This window comes from Salmo salar, chromosome ssa10 (genome assembly GCF_905237065.1).
Source record: "Salmo salar chromosome ssa10, Ssal_v3.1, whole genome shotgun sequence".
Lineage (NCBI taxonomy): Eukaryota > Metazoa > Chordata > Actinopteri > Salmoniformes > Salmonidae > Salmo > Salmo salar.
This window is the reverse complement of record NC_059451.1, coordinates 22940513-22959558: the sequence shown is the minus strand read 5'-3', so window position 1 is coordinate 22959558 and position 19046 is coordinate 22940513. Positions and strand designations below refer to the sequence as shown.

General features: G+C 44.1%; 1 protein-coding gene across 5 annotated transcripts in view; it reads right to left on the bottom strand.

Moving 5' to 3' along the window:
• Positions 1 to 19046, bottom strand: part of LOC106613798 (transducin-like enhancer protein 1) — a 39374-nt gene that overhangs the window by 12828 nt on the left and 7500 nt on the right. For 4 of the 5 annotated variants that reach the window (XM_014216418.2, XM_014216416.2, XM_014216417.2 and 1 more), the window contains exons 2-4: positions 10663 to 10802; positions 2673 to 2736; positions 706 to 750 (exon numbers count right to left, since the gene is read on the bottom strand). In XM_014216418.2, the coding sequence (XP_014071893.1) occupies positions 706 to 750; positions 2673 to 2736; positions 10663 to 10802 (249 nt within the window). Of the gene's footprint in view, positions 1 to 705; positions 751 to 2672; positions 2737 to 5358; positions 5382 to 10662; positions 10803 to 19046 lie in introns of those variants that run through there. The other variant, XM_045687520.1, reaches the window with a different exon arrangement.

Sequence of the window (19046 nt, the reverse complement as noted above, 5' to 3'; positions counted from 1 at the left end):
GCCGTTGAGGAAATGAAAGCCAATGAGGCAGGATGCACAAGGAGGAGGGGGGAGTGAGAGAGAGAAAGAAAGAGAGAGAGAAGGAAGGAGGAGGGCAGGGTGATTCGTGTGGCTTGTCAAAAGCAGAGCGATTGAGATGGCAAAACGAAGGGAGAGAGCAGACGCTCTGAAGGCAGTGACCTGATTTAAAGTGAAATTCAGCATGGACTGTATGTCTGCAGGAGAGAGGGAAGAAGAGGGAGAGACGGGATGGGGTGTCAAGGAAAGACAGAGGCGCGGGGGGGGTATGATATAAAGAAGGTGAGAAATGGAGAGAAAAGGAGAGGGGGTTATATAGAAATTCGACTACGGGATATAAGGATAGAGAGACAGAGGAGGAGGTTATAGAGAAAGAGATAGAGGGAGGGATAGAGGGAGGAGGATGAAGTCAGCAGTGGTAATAGACAGGATTTATGAGGGGAGAGAAGAGGATGTTCCGGCTGCTTTGGGAAGGAAGGGCACATCTCTCCTCTCGTCTCGCCTGTCTAGAAATAGGAATTCGATTTGCAAATCCTATTAATGCAACAGCAGCACAGTGCCATGGGTCCATCATGGGCGGGTTAGCATGTTGTGCTGGAGGCCAGTTCTCTAGATTCTCCCAGAAGCATAGCATACATACATTACTTATCTAGTCGCAGGTCGACTAGAGAGGGAGGTTCGACTCACCTGTTTGTGCATTTCAATATTAAGGCCGTAGGACATCTCGTAATACTGTAAAAGAGAGACGGAAATTGATGGTTGTACATTTGCATATATGCATATCTACGATTTTTTTTAAAAACACCTTTCAATGCTGGATGAGTGGGCAAGTCGATTTGCTTGGTTTTATTCATTTATTTAATGACCTCAGCTCTGGGCTATGCCAACCTGGCATGTGAGCACAGAGATGGAGGTGGTGTCAATCACTCGGTTAAGAGCAAGGATGGAAAATCGTTGTCGGGCAGAGCTGAAGTCCTTTTAAAAAACTGACGTTGTAGTGTGACATTCTGACATGTCATTTTCAGCAGGGTTGGTTAAGGAGTAAAAAGTGAGGGGGTTGACAGCTCGGTAGAAGACATAAAGAAATGGCAGCGCTGAGAGCTTTTTGATGGAGCAGTGGACTCCGTCCCTCCATATTCTGCAGAAGTGTGTGTGCTCAATAAAAGGGCCCTTCCTGACAGCTGGCTGTTGTGTTCTGCCAGTGTGCCAAGATTCAGAGCTGTTGCTAGGCGACTTGCAGACTCCAAAATTCTGAGCTAAAAAGAAGAGAGAAATGGGTGGAGATGTATGCCAAGCACCGGGGCTGTGCCAGACTGCCACATAGCTTCTTTTGCCACAGTGGGCACTGGGCAACACACAGTCAGCTGTGGTTAGGGCGCTCTCTGATCACAGCCTCGGTATGAACACCGCCAGGAATGTGGAGGATTACCCATATCAGAGCTGGAGACAACACACGCACACTTCAAACATACACACAACGTAATATGTGCTGTGTGTGCTTGCATACGTCTGTGGTCCATGTGGTTTCCAGTGGGTGTGATGTGTAATCCCTTGCCAGATGCTGGCATGAGTGGTACAGTGTAGTCAACAGACACACAGACAGCTGTCTGTCTGTTACCAGAGAGAGAGTTGTCTTGTCTGTCTGCTCCGTCTGGGAAAGCTACACAATGGATCTCAACTCTTCTCCTGCAGAAATGAACCATCAGCATGGTGTTCGTTAGAATGGATCTCAACTCTTCTCCTGCAGAAATGAACCATCAGCATGGTGTTCGTTAAAATGGATCTCAACTCTTCTCCTGCAGAAATGAACCATCAGCATGGTGTTCGTTAGAATGGATCTCAACTCTTCTCCTGCAGAAATGAACCATCAGCATGGTGTTCGTTAAAATGGATCTCAACTCTTCTCCTGCAGAAATGAATCATCAGCATGGTGTTCGTTAAAATGGATCTCAACTCTTCTCCTGCAGAAATGAACCATCAGCATGGTGTTCGTTAGAATGGATCTCAACTCTTCTCCTGCAGAAATGAACCATCAGCATGGTGTTCGTTAGAATGGATCTCAACTCTTCTCCTGCAGAAATGAATCATCAGCATGGTGTTCGTTAGAATGGATCTCAACTCTTCTCCTGCAGAAATGAACCATCAGCATGGTGTTCGTTAGAATGGATCTCAACTCTTCTCCTGCAGAAATGAACCATCAGCATGGTGTTCGTTAGAATGGATCTCAACTCTTCTCCTGCAGAAATGAACCATCAGCATGGTGTTCGTTAAAATGGATCTCAACTCTTCTCCTGCAGAAATGAACCATCAGCATGGTGTTCGTTAGAATGGATCTCAACTCTTCTCCTGCAGAAATGAACCATCAGCATGGTGTTCGTTAGAATGGATCTCAACTCTTCTCCTGCAGAAATGAACCATCAGCATGGTGTTCGTTAAAATGGATCTCAACTCTTCTCCTGCAGAAATGAACCATCAGCATGGTGTTCGTTAGAATGGATCTCAACTCTTCTCCTGCAGAAATGAACCATCAGCATGGTGTTCGTTAGAATGGATCTCAACTCTTCTCCTGCAGAAATGAATCATCAGCATGGTGTTCGTTAGAACACCCAAGGTTGTGGATGGGGAGTGTGTGTGTGTGTTCTTGCGGGTCTCACCATGACGTAGTGTCTCTGGATCTCAGTCTTCTCTGTGGCCAGTTTCTCACACTCCATCTTCAGGCTGTAGGAAAGATTTAGAGAAAGGCAGATACTCTATCATAATACTGTTCTATTTTTTCGGATTCATACAGTACATCTAAAAAGTTGCCCGACAGACAGAGCCTGAAATATATGAACATTAACACAAACACAGGTCCATATTTAGTAGGCAGTGCAGACACCTGCAGCTAGATTTGTCCCAGCAAAGATAGGATTGGACTGGTGACAGGACATTATCACTTCAGAACACACCAGGAATAGATGACTCACGCTTAGCGCTCGACACCAAGCCAGAACAGACCAGGCAAGCCAGGACCAAGGTGTCATAGAAGGGCAGGGTACGCGACGCACCTCTCCCTCCCAATCCCTCCACTCTCCCCCTTCCAATCTCCCTCCCTCAGTCCCCTCCTCCCTCTCTCCATTTGTCCCCCTGTCCCTTTGTCTGACCCTTCCTCTCTCCGCATGTCCCTGCCAAGTCACCCTGTGACCATGCCGCACCAAGGCAACCCAGGAATCCTGAGCCCTGCACGCACACAGCCCTCCTTTAAAAAGAAAAGATTCACCCTTTTTGAATGTTAGTTTTTGTGCATCTCTGCATGATGTTCCATCAATTCCCAGAGTGAATTCATGTTTATCAGAGCTATTGCCATTCGAGCAGGCAGAAAAATCAGCCGCTCACTACATTGGAATTTAATAGGAGATTGTGAAAGCCATTAACTATATTTTTGCAATATTCCTACCTCAAGAAATGTGTAATTTAACTGAGGGTCCATCACCTTATTTATCTCTTATATATCTCTTATTTGTCTGCCTTTTCAGTCCAGGCTGCATTGTATGGTGCCGTTGCGAATGTCAGACTCGATCTGCAGGTTGAACATGCGGAGACTGTAGACTCCTAAATTGATAGCTGTATAATTGCCTAAACACACTGCACTAACTAGCTACTTCATATGCTGATATTGACTTAGGTATTATTGTGTGTAGTTACATTTGCTAGCTAGCAAGCCAGCCCATAGAGCATTGCATTGTATTTTTTTTTTTAGACAACTTGAACTGTAATACATTTCCACAACAATTTTCACATTGCTACCAACCTTATTGTAATGAAAAAATTAAACATTTGTTGACAAAAGATATTGTTCTCACATGAGTGTTATTTAACACCAATAATTATATGAATTAGTGGTTTTGGGTGGATTTTTCCTTTAAGGAATCAGCCAGTCAGCCAACAGCTCCCTCCCCTGTGTCCTTTACTCACACAACCCCCCCCTCGATTCCGTTCTCCTCTCCACCCTCCCCCTGGGCTGTATTTCACCCCGGCAGGCACGCTGCTGACTTGTTTGCGTGCGGCAGATTTATGCGTGGGAGAGCAGCGAGGGCCTGGGAAATTAGAATATGATTAATACTGCAACATTACCAGGCTGCAACAGGTAATAACAGCACATCCGCTCCCCTTCAGAAGGCCCGCGCTGCCGCACATAATTGACTCATTTATCACCGCCAGGGAGGGAGGGGGAAGGTGGTGGAGCAGACAAGAGGGTGAGGAGATGGAGGAGGGAAGAAAGCTCGGGGGATTACATTTATTCCCCTGATAGATTTTATTACAGTGGAATTGCGGCTCTGCAGAAGTCACCTATAGCAGGATTTCTGAGAAGTGACAATTCTATCTGTATCTGTTCACCTAGACCTGGGCATCTCAGAAGGGTGACTTTCCTCACGTGTGTGGTACACGATACATACACACACTAGGCTTGGGCAGTATACCGTATACCGGGGTATTTAGAAAGTCACAGGATGGTTTTTCAATACCGTCAATACTATGTCTTTGAAGTTTTTCTATAAATGTGAATATTTTTTGCTACTTTTTAAGTAAATACCTGCAGTCAACTTGTGCAATACATTAGGATATAAAGCAGATCACGTTCTTCATTTCACCGGTCACATTATTTTACATTATGAAGCTTATGATAGTTCCCCAGAACAGGTGAGCCAGTCACGTCTGTTTGTAAATAGCACAACAGCAGAAAGCAGAGCCAGGTGAGTTCTGCTCCCTCAAAACATGAGACATCAGTGGCATTGTGTTGTGTGACAAAACTGTACATTTTAGAGTGGCCTTTTATTTCAGCTCATGAAACATGGGACCAACACTTTACATGTTGCGTTTATATTTTTTTTCAGTGTAGCTTCATTCTCATCAGATGACAACAGAAGTGCAACGCTATTTGGCTGGCAGCCACACAAAAAAGCAAGGTATTTTTTGCAGAAACGATGCATGGCCATCATATTGCTCATGTTTAACATAAAGAATGTAGCCAGCTACATGTCCTAATGTTTTGCTTAGTTAATCTTGCATTTAACCAGAGAAAACTAGGCTACACCGAGAAAAGTGGCTAAACATCAGTCAGAGGCTGTCTGCTGATAGAATTCATGAATGGGAATTCTAATCCTAGTGGAGAAGTGCAACTGCAGCATAACATTAGTCTGATGCTGAGTAGAAATTACAATAAGAAGCATTTTAGATAGATGTGTGCATTTATAAAAAAAATATTCTGCGTGAAAAACACAGAATGTTGCATTAACACGACCCCTAAGTTTAACTTGCTAGTTATTTAAAATCAGGACAATGGGCATCATATAGTGTTACCTTTCTGCCGTGTTTGAGAAGTCAAAAACCTTTGGATGAGTTATCTGTACAGCTGTCACTGAGATGGCAGGGAGAGAAAGAGAGACCGAGAGAACGAGAGATGTGAGCCTGCTATGCAGCAGCGTCCTCTGCGCTCCTCTCCGTGACAGCAGATAAGATGATCGTCGGAATGCGCTACAAATCTGCAGCCTGCCACCACTCAGACTGCTCTGTCAGCAGAGGACCATTACCCCACGCACACACGATTACACAGAGGCATGTATGTTCACTGCACACACTCCCTCACAAGCACACACACTGGTGTATTGCAGAATACATTGTATGGCTGACTCCACAGGGTGTCCGAGCTATAGTAGCAGGTGACTAATGACGATGCTACATCTGCGCTACCTCTCCTTCTCACAACCCTCTACCCACACACCTGCATGGTGTTAATTAGGCCATGCAATGGCACATGTGTCAAAACGTCTTGCAATGGAGAATGAAGATGTGCGTTCGTTATTGGACGAGTCCAGGTAGTCTTTCCCCATTGCAGTCCACTCCTGAAAGTGGAAAGTTGTTTACTCTAGTAGAATGCACATGGTGCAGTGCATCATCTGTTCCTCTCCTCATGTCAGTCATTGCATTACTTAGAGAGCTAGAAATGTCCTAATCAACTAGCCCATGTCTGCTAACGTTTTTTAGCTAGGTTTTTTTAGCTCATTGATTTTGTTGTAACGTTTGAGTCACTAAAAAAAATCACATGAACACACAAAAAAATGTGTAGAATTGCAGGATTTAAGGGGGGGGTTCCCAATGCTGGAAGGGGGCCATGAGTGAAAACGTCTGAGAACCCCTGTTCTAGAGCGTCACGTAATGATGTAGGCCTGTCTAATTATAGACACGTTGACTAACAAATAGCATACCAAATGTCGGAAATAATAAAACGATGCTTCAACTTTTTATTTTTCGCACGCCCTGTCAAAATTGTTCCGCCGTCTCTGCGCTCACACACACACACGACACACCAGCGAACCACCAGACTCATCATCCACCAACGGTGTGAGCGAGCACGCACTAAACAAGAGCTTATTCAGATTGACGAAAGTTGGAAGAGAGGCATCGGGACAAAATGTAATTGACATAATTTGTACATAAACTTTTCAATTTACAATAGAATGTCCATGCCGAGAGAGGGTTCAGGTGACTTTCTAGGCTTCACAGTTCTGATGTACCGTAAATATCACAGTTAGTTTGCCATAAGTATGCAAACTATTCAAACTAGCTAGCTATGTGAGCAATTTTTCATGCATCTACCATATTACTCTTGATTAATGCAACAAAACCAGATTACACTCTTGAATAATGCAACAATTCACAAGCATGTACAGACATTTAAATGGTTTGTTTTCTTGTCCATGCACTCATTCATTTAGCTGCAAGACAGTAACACAGCCAAAGTGGCACAGCTGCTAGCTAAGTAACGTTGGCTAACGACATTTGCTTCATCAAGTAGCTAACTTTAGCATTGTAAAAAATGAATATTTACCGCTCTCATACGAATATAAACGTACAGTAACGTTATCATACAGTGTCATTCATATTGTACAGCACTAGGTAGCAAACTAAACGAACTATCTGCATCCTCCTCACATACTAACTTAGCTAAATTCTGTTTACACTGCCCTGCTTGGAGGGGGGCAATTGTCAGGACTGTGGTGCATGACCTCTGCAGGTAGCGGTCGAGACGTGACAAGTTCTCAAGTTTACATTACAATAAAAGGTCTACGCAAGGGTGTTTTCCTCAGAATCTCTGGGCAATCTCTTGGAGTGAGAAGAGGCCCAAAGCTGCAATTTAGACACACAATAGCATGGTAACCCCAAACAGACCCCTCCCTGTTTTCTGTACTAACCAGCATGTGTGAGTTTACAGTAAAGATTGTGTGTGTGTGTGTAGGTACACACACACACACACACACACACACACACACACACACACGGCTAGTTTACTGTAAAGAGTGCTTTTATGACTACATGCCCACAGACCCACACCCGCATTAAAGCTAATTTAAGCACTAACCAGTAACCACCCCACCAAACACATGCTCAGTCACTAGGGTTGCAAAATTCCAGGAACTTTCAATAAAATCACTGGTTTCCCAGAAATCCTGGTTGTAAGAGTCCGGATTTCCTGTTTATTCCCTTCTGATTGTGGAAGTTTCAGGGAAAACCAGGGAATTTCTTAAAAGCACAGAATTTGAACTGCTAAACTGCTTGCTGATGTTTACTAACATGTTAGTTCTAGTTTGTTGACTACCGGTATAATGTTAATATGGTGACAATGATGTAGGCGGTGTAACGGTCAGCAGTAACGGTATAAAGGTTTGGCTTTTGAGAGGATTTTGCGCCTGGTCACAGACAACTGTGTCGTGAACTGAAGTCCACAAGCGAAGGGAAAAGGTGAGAGGAGGAGAGCACAGATGCGAGAAGGAATTATACAACAAGCAAAGTGATGATGCTGTATGTGGCTGCTATGAAAGCAAACTGAACGAAACAGGGGGGGACCTACCGGAATATGTCCAATAGAAACTATTTTTAATTGCAAAACAGAACTGTTTGGACAAAATCACCCCAGGGCCCAGTTTCCCAATGTTAAGTTCATCATTAGAACCATAGGATCCTAAGATGACCTTAGCCTTAAGATGCTTTGGGAAAATCAGATCAGCTAGATGCAGGCAAGAGTGTGCAAGGCGGTATTGAATGCATCACTGTCTGTCACCTTGATTACTCCAATTTGTCTCTCGACCTGTGCGCCTACATTATAAATGTTCATTTGTGGGCTAGGTTGTAGCAACTTCATGATGGGTAAATGGCAAATTCTCGTATCATTTAGTAGTCTAAACCTATCGATGTTACATTGAACTGGGTGAATGGAATATGAACGACAGTCATCCAATATGTTGTGATAGAAAAAAAAAGAAAATTGTCCTCCCTAATCTTAAACAGCACCGACCGCCACTGACATAAACCCAATGTTCCATCAGCTCAACACAGTCGGTTACACAAACACAAATACATTGTTGTTTTGAGCACAGACCTGGTATCAAACTGCAATACTTGCAGAGCGGTAGAGAGGAGCGTGTGCTCTTGAGTGTTCCCTGAGTGGCAGCATGTTAACATTCTGAGAGCCTCTCCTTCACTTCAGACCTCAATACAAAACAACAACACACTTACTAGGCTACATGTGGGCCAACGCTGCTGTTCATATGGAAACTGTTTCTGTGTCACACACTCCCCAGTCACGACGACCAGTGTGTGTGTGTGTAGAGAGAGAGACCTACTGTAATAAGAGCTTCATATTTCAGCAGCTTCTCACTGTCTCCCTCCAGTCTGCTGATTAGAGGTTGTTTAAAGAGCAGCTGCAGAACACACACAGTGCACACACACCCACCCACCCACCCACTCACACACAACTAACTTGGCAGGCACAAACAAGTATACTTCAGGCAGTAATGTGACAGCTGTACATTAGGTGACCCACCCATCTAGCTGTTTAATTAATATATTCCTCTTCTATAAAAAGGTCCACATATCTAGTATCACACACACAGAAAGGAGATACACGCACACACACACAGAATCACAAAGACAGAGAGAGACATGCAAACACACACACACAGCTCATCATTCCTAATCCCTTTACCTCTGTCTCTTTCCTGCCTCCTAATCCATTTTAGCAACAGCAATCAGGCTCCAGCCACGATCAATAGGTCCAAAATACTAACCGAAGCCCTGCTATTTCTAGCCCTGATCTGTGTGTCAGGCTGCATTTAGCTTGTCTGTCTCTGTCTGTGTGTACACGCCATGTGTTTTACCTAGAGTAAGTCTGATTAGTCTGTCAGTAATAGGACTGTAATATAGAGGTGTGTGTGTTGATGAGATCCTCTGTGGGGAGAGACCTTCAGCTTGCCTGTGTCTGCTGAGGGAGGCTAAGCAGGTCACCCCTAACCCAATAGACTGGTGTCTTACCTAAACATGCTTTGCATAACAATTTGCATGTGGCTCGCTGCCATAGAACGCTATAGTGGAATCTAAAATCTGCCACAGAATGCAATATATTAGTTGGAAGATAATGGAGTCAGTGTTAATCATGCAAGCATGGTTGTTGCCAAATAATATTGTGTTATTAATGCTTCAGATGTTTTATGACAGGCGCAGGGAGAGCGGTGCTACGAGGAACAGGGCTGCTGCCTGACCAGGCCAGTGTTCTGGCTCGGAGACGGTTGTTGGACTGTGGTGTGATACTGTGATTGGGCCGGCTGCTGAGTGCCAGCGGTGACGCTCGTAGTGCGATCCAGAGGTATGTCTGGAATCAGCCAGGCCCGTTTGAACGCTGGCCCGCTGTTTGTATGGCGAGCCTTTGAGCTGGAGGCTTGGTGGGGAGGAGTGGAGGGTGGGGGAAAGGGGGCCATACAATAGGAGTTAGCTGGGGGAGGGGGTGGAATAGCCAATTCTGGCTGGTCGAATCAAAGTGGGTGACTGTGTGAAGGTATGCCAAGAGAACAGAGGGAGGTAGAGCAGAGCTGGCTGGGAGTCAGGCTGCGACGCAACAGCCAGCTAGAGTCCCACAGTCAAAGCTATTCAGGTCTTCTCTGGCTACATTCCTCAACATCAGAACACACATCAAACACACAGATACAGAGACACATAGGAAGAGACACACATCAAACACACACATTTTTGTATTGTTGTGAAGTCTCAATCTTCTGAAACTCCTTCCCACAACAACAGAGCACCAGCCTCCCCCCTAACGCCCAGCAAACTACGCCAAGAAAACTTGCAAAGCATTGAAACCCATAAACACGTAGAAAGACTCATGTTCCATTTCATCTACAAACTAAAGGATGAAGAAGGCCTATGAGCCTCCATCCATTGTTGTGGTTCCTTCTGTTTCCTTTCCCTGGCCCCCTTTCTCCAATGTACTTTGCTGTCTCTCTCACATCTCCTTCCTCTTCCTCCCCCTTAGAAAAAGCTGAGGTTGAGGTCTGTGGGCGTTCTAGAACAGATCTGGTATATAACCAACCCACTTTCGCTTCTTGTCATGGAAGCCTAATAAGATGTTAAGCGGTTCTCCAACCACTGGTGGCCCCTGTAAGCTACATAAGCTGTAAGCTAACACACACACACACACACACACACACACACACACACACACACACACACACACACACACACACACACACACACACACACACACACACACACACACACACAGAGAGAGAGAAAAGTCTGCAGTGTTTTTGGTTACTAGGGGAGGTTGTGTACCTGTGGTACTGGGTCTGGAGGAACTGGAACTCCTCCTTGATGCGGTCCAGGGTCTCTGGGTATGTAAGCTTCAGGGCCTGGGGGGTTCCCGAAGCTGCAACTGCGGACGCCGAGGACCCAGGGGGTGGCTGGAGAGGTGCCTGTGCAGAAAAAGAATAAGCACTGTGAGCATATAATTGTAAAAAGTGTGAAAATCTTTCAGTCAACACCCACTATATACTTAATATATTTTGCAGTGATTTGGCAATGTTCTCAGATTCTCAGAAATGGTATACGCATACCCATTTTATCACTGCATGTTTACATTCCAAGTTAGGTCAACATCCTTCATGTATGAATCAAATACCAGATGAGTGCCAAACAATTGTGTGTGTGTGTGTGTGGGGGGGGGGGGGTCCTATGAGAGTGATCGTATGGGGAACAGTGGGAGTGAGTTGGAGAGCCATGATGAGTGAGCTGAAGCTGAAGGACAGAGCTGAAAGACACATAGGCGTGTGGTATGAGTGTATGGCGGGTGTGTGCACACAGAGAGGGGAGGGAAGATGTGGGGGAGACTGTACAGAAACCAGGGGAGTCAAGAACCATTGTGATATGACAAAAAACAAAGTGTCGGGGCCAGATATGTGAGGGACACCAGGAGGGAGAGGGGAACAAGGGGCTCTTGACCAAATTAAGACACTTGTTTAATGTTTAAGTCTGGGTTGGAAGAAAGGAAGGAAAATACAGTGGGAGAATAGGGGACACCCCATCAGAGCACATGGGTGGTACCCACAACAGCCCGGCCCCTCCTCTCTGGTCCCACTCTGCGGGACTTTGAGCAATTAGTTAGCAGGGCCTAAGGGGTAATGCAGCAGGACAGCCAGACAAAGGGCCCGACGGCTGTCTGTCTGTCTGTCTCTCTGGTTCTCTGTCAATGGAGGCCCACCCCACTGCCCTGATGCTAAAGCTACAGATGAGGACAGAGGAGAGGCAGTGTTTGTGTGTATAGGAAATTATTGAGTGGGTTAGCGCCACTCGTGGGCCCTATGCAGAAGCATTAGACAGTCAAATGAAGTACAAGGCTTGTTCATTCTGCTGGATTCCCTGGTGGAGAAGGATAACTGGGGAAGGGAGAGGCCGAGAGAGAGGACATGCTGAATGTATTCAGCACTGGGTCCTGCATGTGATTGCAGTGTGGACCTGCACAGCACCACTAAAAGCATACAGGGATGCGTGTTAGCATGACAGAACAGCGCAAACTGGCTCTAACCAGAATAGAAAGAATGGGAGGCCCCGGTGCACAACTGAGCAAGAGGACAAGTACATTCGAGTGTCTAGTTTGAGAAACAGACGCCTCACAAGTCCTCAACTGGCAGCTTCATTAAATAGTACCCGCAAAACACGAGTCTCAACGTCAACAGTGAAGAGGCGACTCCGGGATGCTGGCCTTCTAGGCAGAGTTCCTCTGTCCAGTGTCTGTGTTATTTTGCCCATCTTAATCTTTTCTTTTTATTGGCCAGTCTGAGATATGGATTTTTCTTTGCAACTCTGCCTAGAAGGCCAGCATCCCGGAGTCGCCTCTTCACTGTTGACGTTGAGACTGGTGTTTTGCGGGTAAATTTAATGAAGCTGCCTCCCACTCCTCTTTCTATTCTGGTTAGAGACAGTTTGCGCTGTTCTGTGAAGGGAGTAGTACACATGGTTGTACGAGATCTTCAGTTTCTTGCATGGAATAGCCTTCATTTCTCAGAACAAGAATAGACTGACAAGTTTCTGAAGAAAGTTTTGTTTCTGGCCATTTTGAGCCTGTAATCGAACCCACAAATGCTGATGCTCCAGATACTCAACTAGTCTAAAGAAGGCCAGTTTTATTGTTTCTTTAATCAGAACAACAGTTTTCAGCTGTGCTAACATAATTGCAAAAGGGTTTTCAAATGATCAATTAGCCTTTTAAAATTATAAACTTGAATTAGCTTACAACGTACCATTGGAACACAGGAGTGATGGTTACCGATAAGATAATGGGCCTCTGTACGCCTATGTAGATATTCCATAAAAAACAAAATACAACAACACCAAAAATTCCAGCTACAATAGTTATTTACAACATTAACAATGTCTACACTGTATTTCTGATCAATTTGATGTTATTTTAAATGGACAAAATGTTTTGCTTTTCTTTAAAAAACAAGGACATTTCTAAGTGACCCAAAAATGTTGAATGGTAGTGTACATGTACATCTTCCAAATATTGAGTTGCACCCCCTTTTGCCCTCAGAACAGCCTCAATTCGTCAGGGCATGGAGTCTACAAGGTGTCGAAAGCATTCCACAGGGATGCTGGCCCATGTTGACTCCGATGCTTCCCACAGTTGTGTCAAGTTGGCTGGATGTCCTTTGGGTGGTGGACCATTCTTGATAGACACTCAAATCGATGCGCCTGGCACCTACTACAATTCCCCATATAAAAGGCACACATCTTTTGTCTTGCCCATTTACCCTCGGAATGGCCCACATACACAATCGTTGTCTCAATTGTATCGAGGCTTAAAAATCCTTCTTTAACCTGTCTCCTCCCCTTCATCTACACTGATTGAAGTGGATTTAACAAATTACATCTAAAAAGGGAGCATAGCTTTCACCTGGTCAGTCTGTCATGGAAGAGAATGTGTTCCTAATGTTTTGTACACTCAGTGTACATGCACACAGTGAGGTCCGAAATTGACACCTTTGATAAAGACAAAAAAAACTAAGGAGAAATTATATTATTTTATGCTATTACAAATTGCTCAGAGAAAGATTGTTTAGTAAGTAAAATTATTGACACCTCTGTTTTCAATACATCACCTTGTGAGGAGAACAGCACTGAGCATTTTTCTAAAATGTTTTATGAGATTAAATAACATTCCTCCATACAGAATCTTTCCAGATTCTTGACATCCTTCGTCAGCGCTTATGGACTGCCCCCCCACAGATTTTCAGTGGGGTTCAAGTGTATACTTGGGGTTATTGTCTTGCTGGAAGATCTACTTGTTGCCACTTGGCTAAAACGTCCTGGTACTGGTCAAAGTTCATGCCATTGACCTTAACAAGGGCCCCAGAACCAGTGGAAGCAAAATAGCCCCATAACATCAAAGATCCCCTACAATATTTTACAGTAGGTATTGGTTTATTTCCTGCATATGCACCTTCTTTCGACACAAAACTCACCACTGATGTTCATGGCCAAAGAGCTCCATTTTAATGTCATCCAACAAATGTAAACACCTGGAGTTTGCTAAACATCATTGGCACCGGTGCTATGGTCGGATTAAATGAAAATAGGGCTCTTTGGCCACGCATTCTAGTGGTGGGTTTAATAGGCCAATATTCTACATAATTACCACATTTTCAATGCTACACCAACTACAATGACCATAATCCATACTAGCCTGGTCTTGGTCTGTGTGGAGCAGACACTGAGACCTCATTGACCAAGATAGAACGTGTGAGAGTTGCATTGCAGGGCTTTCTCTACCTGAAAGTACAGAGTGATTGATAGTTGGTCTTCGGCAGACATAAAACTCTGCCTTATATACTTTGACGAACTACTAAAATAGTGATTTTTCCAGACAGCAGTTCTATAGTGATGAGATGACGTGGAATTAAATAAGTCATTAAAAAAAAGAAATATACACAAATATTTTATTAAAGTAATGTGAATAAATGATGGTTAATAAGTGATAAGAAGTAATGGGCAGTTACTACCATGATGGGACTTCTAGTAATTGTTTTATTCTGTGTTGTTACAGCATTCAACCCACATAATGCATAGTGCATTTAATGTCCGAAAAAAGAACAAACCGAAAACTACTCCAAATAACATGCTCCAAATAAAAACAAGTGTAGACCTTACCGTGAAATGCTAACTTACAAGTACTTAACCAACAGTGCAGTTCAAGAAGAAGAAAATATTTACTAAATAAATATATAATATAAAGTAACAATAACGAGGCTATATAGAGGGGGTACCGGTACGGATTCATTGTGCAGGGGTACAGGTTAGTTGAGGTAATTTGTACATGTAGGTAGGGGTGAAGTGACTGCATAGATAATAAACAGCGAGTAGCAGCAGTGTACAAAACAAATGGAGGGGGTCAATGTAATAGTCCGGTGGCCATTTGATTATCCTCACAAGGTGAGGTTTTGCAAGGTATTGAAAACAGAGGTGTTAACATTTTTGACCTGTACCTTTGAGGAAAAAAACACATTACTTGTTAAACAAAATCTATCTCTGAGCAATTGTATTAGATAAATAATTTCCCAATTTTCTGTGCATACAATAAAGCTCAGTATTTGAATTATTTATGAGTCATTTTTGCTCATCTTTAACAATTGTCAATCATTTCTGACCCCACTGTATAAGCGTACATGTACGTGCGTGCGGGAGTGACAGAGAGAGGCCATGTCTGTGAGGGTATGTGGGAGAGGGGGTGAGGAGAGGAGCAGTGCTAAGCCTGGTGGGGAGAACAAAACAGAGCTGGTACACTGAGGTTCAGGAGAGGGGTTGCTCATTGTTCAGCCTCTAACAAGCTCCTCTCCCCTGCCTGCCTGCCTGCAATCCAACTCAATCTGCTGGCCAGATCCTCCCTTTCAGAGCACAGTCAGGGGCACACACACACACACGCAGTCTCTCGTTCACTTTCACACACACCCCCCAATTACTCTTCACAGGCCAGAGAAAGGAGCCTCAGGAACAAGAGCACCAAGGCCATTTTGTGGAAGGAGGAGAGAGAGGGAAGGGAGAATACTGCCCTTCTCTCCCTCTAACTCCCCATCTTCCTCTCTCCCTTTTTTTTTGCTTTTCACCTCAGTGTGTAGTGCTCCAAAGAACAGGTGCAGAAAGCCTCCCTCAGACAGAAATGGGGAGTGTGGGATCGAGGCTGACCCAGTAGTGGAGTGTAGTTACGTTCAGCGATGGGGGAAATGTATTAAGACAGGAAACTTCTGCCTTGGCTTCTGGTAACATCAGCCATTCTGGCTCCTAAGCACAGGGCCTGTTATGATTCAGGCCAATGTCAGAGTAGATACATGCAGGCACTCAGCAGACCCCTGTGGCCCCTCATGGAAACAACATGAAAGAGTGGAGCGCTGCGGCGCAGAGCTGACCCTTCATTAGCGGTCAGTCAGATGACTCTGACCCCTCTACCTCGCTGGTCAGCTGCTCTGGTTTAGTGTGTGATGTCAGAGGTCACACTGTAGACCTGGCCACCATGGGATTACTCAATCACCAACCCAGCCAGGGAGGCAGGCAAACAGATAGAGACAGTGATCTCTTCAACTCTACATTTATTCTCCAGTACAATACAATCCCTCTGATTACTCCAACTGGTCCTGTTTGTCCTTATAGGAAGGCAGGGAGTGTGCCGAGCTCAAAAACAGCCATGTGCTTTCCATCCTGCCAGGAAGAGCAGTACAGTTCAGATCCAGAGGCTAAAGGGCACCATCCCTGTAAAGAAGCCATAGGCAGAGTCAGGCTGCCATCTGATCAGCCACCTCCTTCCCCCGAGTCCCCTAGTAATCTGCCCTGGTCAAGCTCAGCAAGTCAATTGTATGGGCAGAATTTGCAAAATTTTATTTTGTTCAGTAGTGTCTTGTAAACCCATGTGGGCTGGGCAACGGTAGGTGTATGATACTTAAATTATATAAATCAATAATGTAGTAATTAAATCAGGCCCAGGCTGGGAAAGGTAGAGTGATGGGAAGGAGGAGTGAAGAGGTGGAATGGAAGAGAGGGGAGGTGGAGGCATCTCGGGACCGTAATGGCTCTAAATCAAGCCTAAATTGTCTACAATGGGCCTTTAAATAGGCAGGAGGAAGCCCAACAGGGCCATCCGGGTTGACATGATTCCCAGCCAGGAAGGACTGCGCTGGACTGGAGCTAGGCTGGCAGGGCAGCAAACACAGCCTGCTGAAAACTACTGATGCTTCATATAGAGAGTCTGGCTGCTATTAAAATGGCCTACTTGCTAACGCGCACACACACACACACACACACACACACACAGTGAGGGAGACATGCACATAGAAAAAAAGACACCATGCAAACACACACACACACACACACACACACACACAGTGAGGGAGACATGCACATAGAAAAAAAGACACCATGCAGGCACACACATGCGCAGAGAAACACACAACACACAAAGGACACACACACACACTCGCTATGGAACTGTGTGGCATTCCCTGCATGCAGGGTTGACTACTCAAACTCGCCCACAAGGTCTGAAAATTAGCCCCCCCAAAAACTTTTGCCGCAAGAGAGGAGTTGCCACAGTTAGCCAATAAACCCTTTTTCTGTAACATTATCGACCGAATTAAGAAGGAACCTCGATTTAACTTTAACGACCTAAGATGCGAAATTCGGTTTTACATCAAAATAATTATTGCGAGCTAAATGTGACTAAAACAAATTTGAATGTCACAAAATAAAATAATTTGCCCTTATTAAACTTTAAAAAAACAAATGTTAGACTATTTTCTGGCAACTGTGCCTTTATTATGTTCCAAAGTTACAACTATAACCTGTTATAAATGGCCTGTTTGGGAGATTGACATGTCATTTCAATAGGCATAGGCCTACTGACTAAACACTGGGTTTATGATTGTAATTCAACTTTGCCATGGTTTAGTAAGCTAGATGCAGGTAGCCTATAGCCCCTTAGGCCTACATCTCATTTCAGATAACCTACACACAGTAGCCTAGGCAAGATGTAAGATGAACGATTCAGCAGCTTGCTTACTTCTAATTGACATTCAACATGAATAGCGATGCGATTTTCATGGTAAGCAGTGCTTCTGTTGCCCAATAGCCTGCTGGAATAGGCTACCGAGAATGGGGTCGTAATTTCAATCACTGAATCAAATATGAATAATATGGATATGAACTGAATAGGCCTCTGCTTGTCAACAGCAGCCAGTGGTTCTTTTTACCTGTAGCCTAATCTGACTGACTGTCAATCTAATGCATTATAACAGCTGATCTGCAATACAATAGAACTGTGACCATGATCACAATCGATAACTTCCAGTTTCATTAACCAAACATACCCATTAATAATTGTGCAATAACAAGGCTACAACAACAAACTGAGGTTACAGGCTATTTATTAAATCCATTCGCAAGCTCCAGGTTGGCAACACAAGTGGCACAAATTAATTTGCAATGACTCCAAATTTTAGAACAGAATTTTAGCGGCCTTTTAAGCATTCTAGTAAAGTTAAATAGTTAAACTGCTGCGTCCGTGTGTGTGTTAAGACACTGCATCTCAGTGCAAGAGGTGTCACTACAGTCCCTGGTTCGAATCCAGGCTGTATCACATCCAGCCGTGATTGGGAGTCCCATTGGGCGACGCACAATTGGCCCAGCGTTGTCCAGGTTTGGCATGGGTAGGCCGTCATTGTAAATAAGAATTTGTTCTTAACCGACTTGCCTAGTTAAATAAAAGGTTACACACACACATCACACTGACCAAAACTTTATTTTGCTGGCATTTACGCATGTCCCCATTACAAGTAAAACATAATCAAAACCTATTTCTTTCACTTACTTGCTGTGCTTTTTCATTGTTCATTTTTTCAGTCGTTTCATTCTCAACCAGGATTTCTATGGAATGCCGTTTGTCTTTGCGTGTCAAAAAAATGACTATTTAACGTGTCAAATAATCTTGTTGACCAATCAGGACCTGAATACGACTGCACATCACATAATTTAACGCGGTCGTAATTTTTTTGTTGTTGCATAGTCTATCACTTGTATTTCATGTGTCACAATGATTCATTGATACGTATGCTATGATGCTGGTAAAGTTGTCTCGCGCACCTACAGTGCTGGTCATAAAAAAAAGCTAGCTACCTCATGGATGCAAACAATGTTCTTCCCCAAAAACATAGCAAAACAACAATGGTTATTATGCAGTGTTGTAAAGTACTTAAGTAAAAATACTTTAAAGTACTTCTTAGTTGTTTTTTGGGGGGTATTTATATATTTTTGAAAACTTTTACTTGAGTTGATTTGAGTTTATTTTTACAGGGCACATTAATCAACGTTTCAGTAAAAGTGCCAGTTTTAGCCAGCTGGCTAAATTTCAACCTCAGTCCCAATGAGCAGTGAGCACATGCAGAGCAACATAGGACAAGCAACACGTAGCATGCAGACAGAACAACATAGGACAAGCAACACGTAGCATGTAGGCAGAGTAATATCACAAAAAGCAACAAAACAAAATACATAAAAGCAACGAAGTGTTTCCACACCTCACAAGCTACAGACAACAGATGTGGAAAGCGGCAATACACAGCTAGGGATTATGTTCACAAGTCTGATTGGCCTTTAGCCATGTCTTTGTGTTTTTTGTA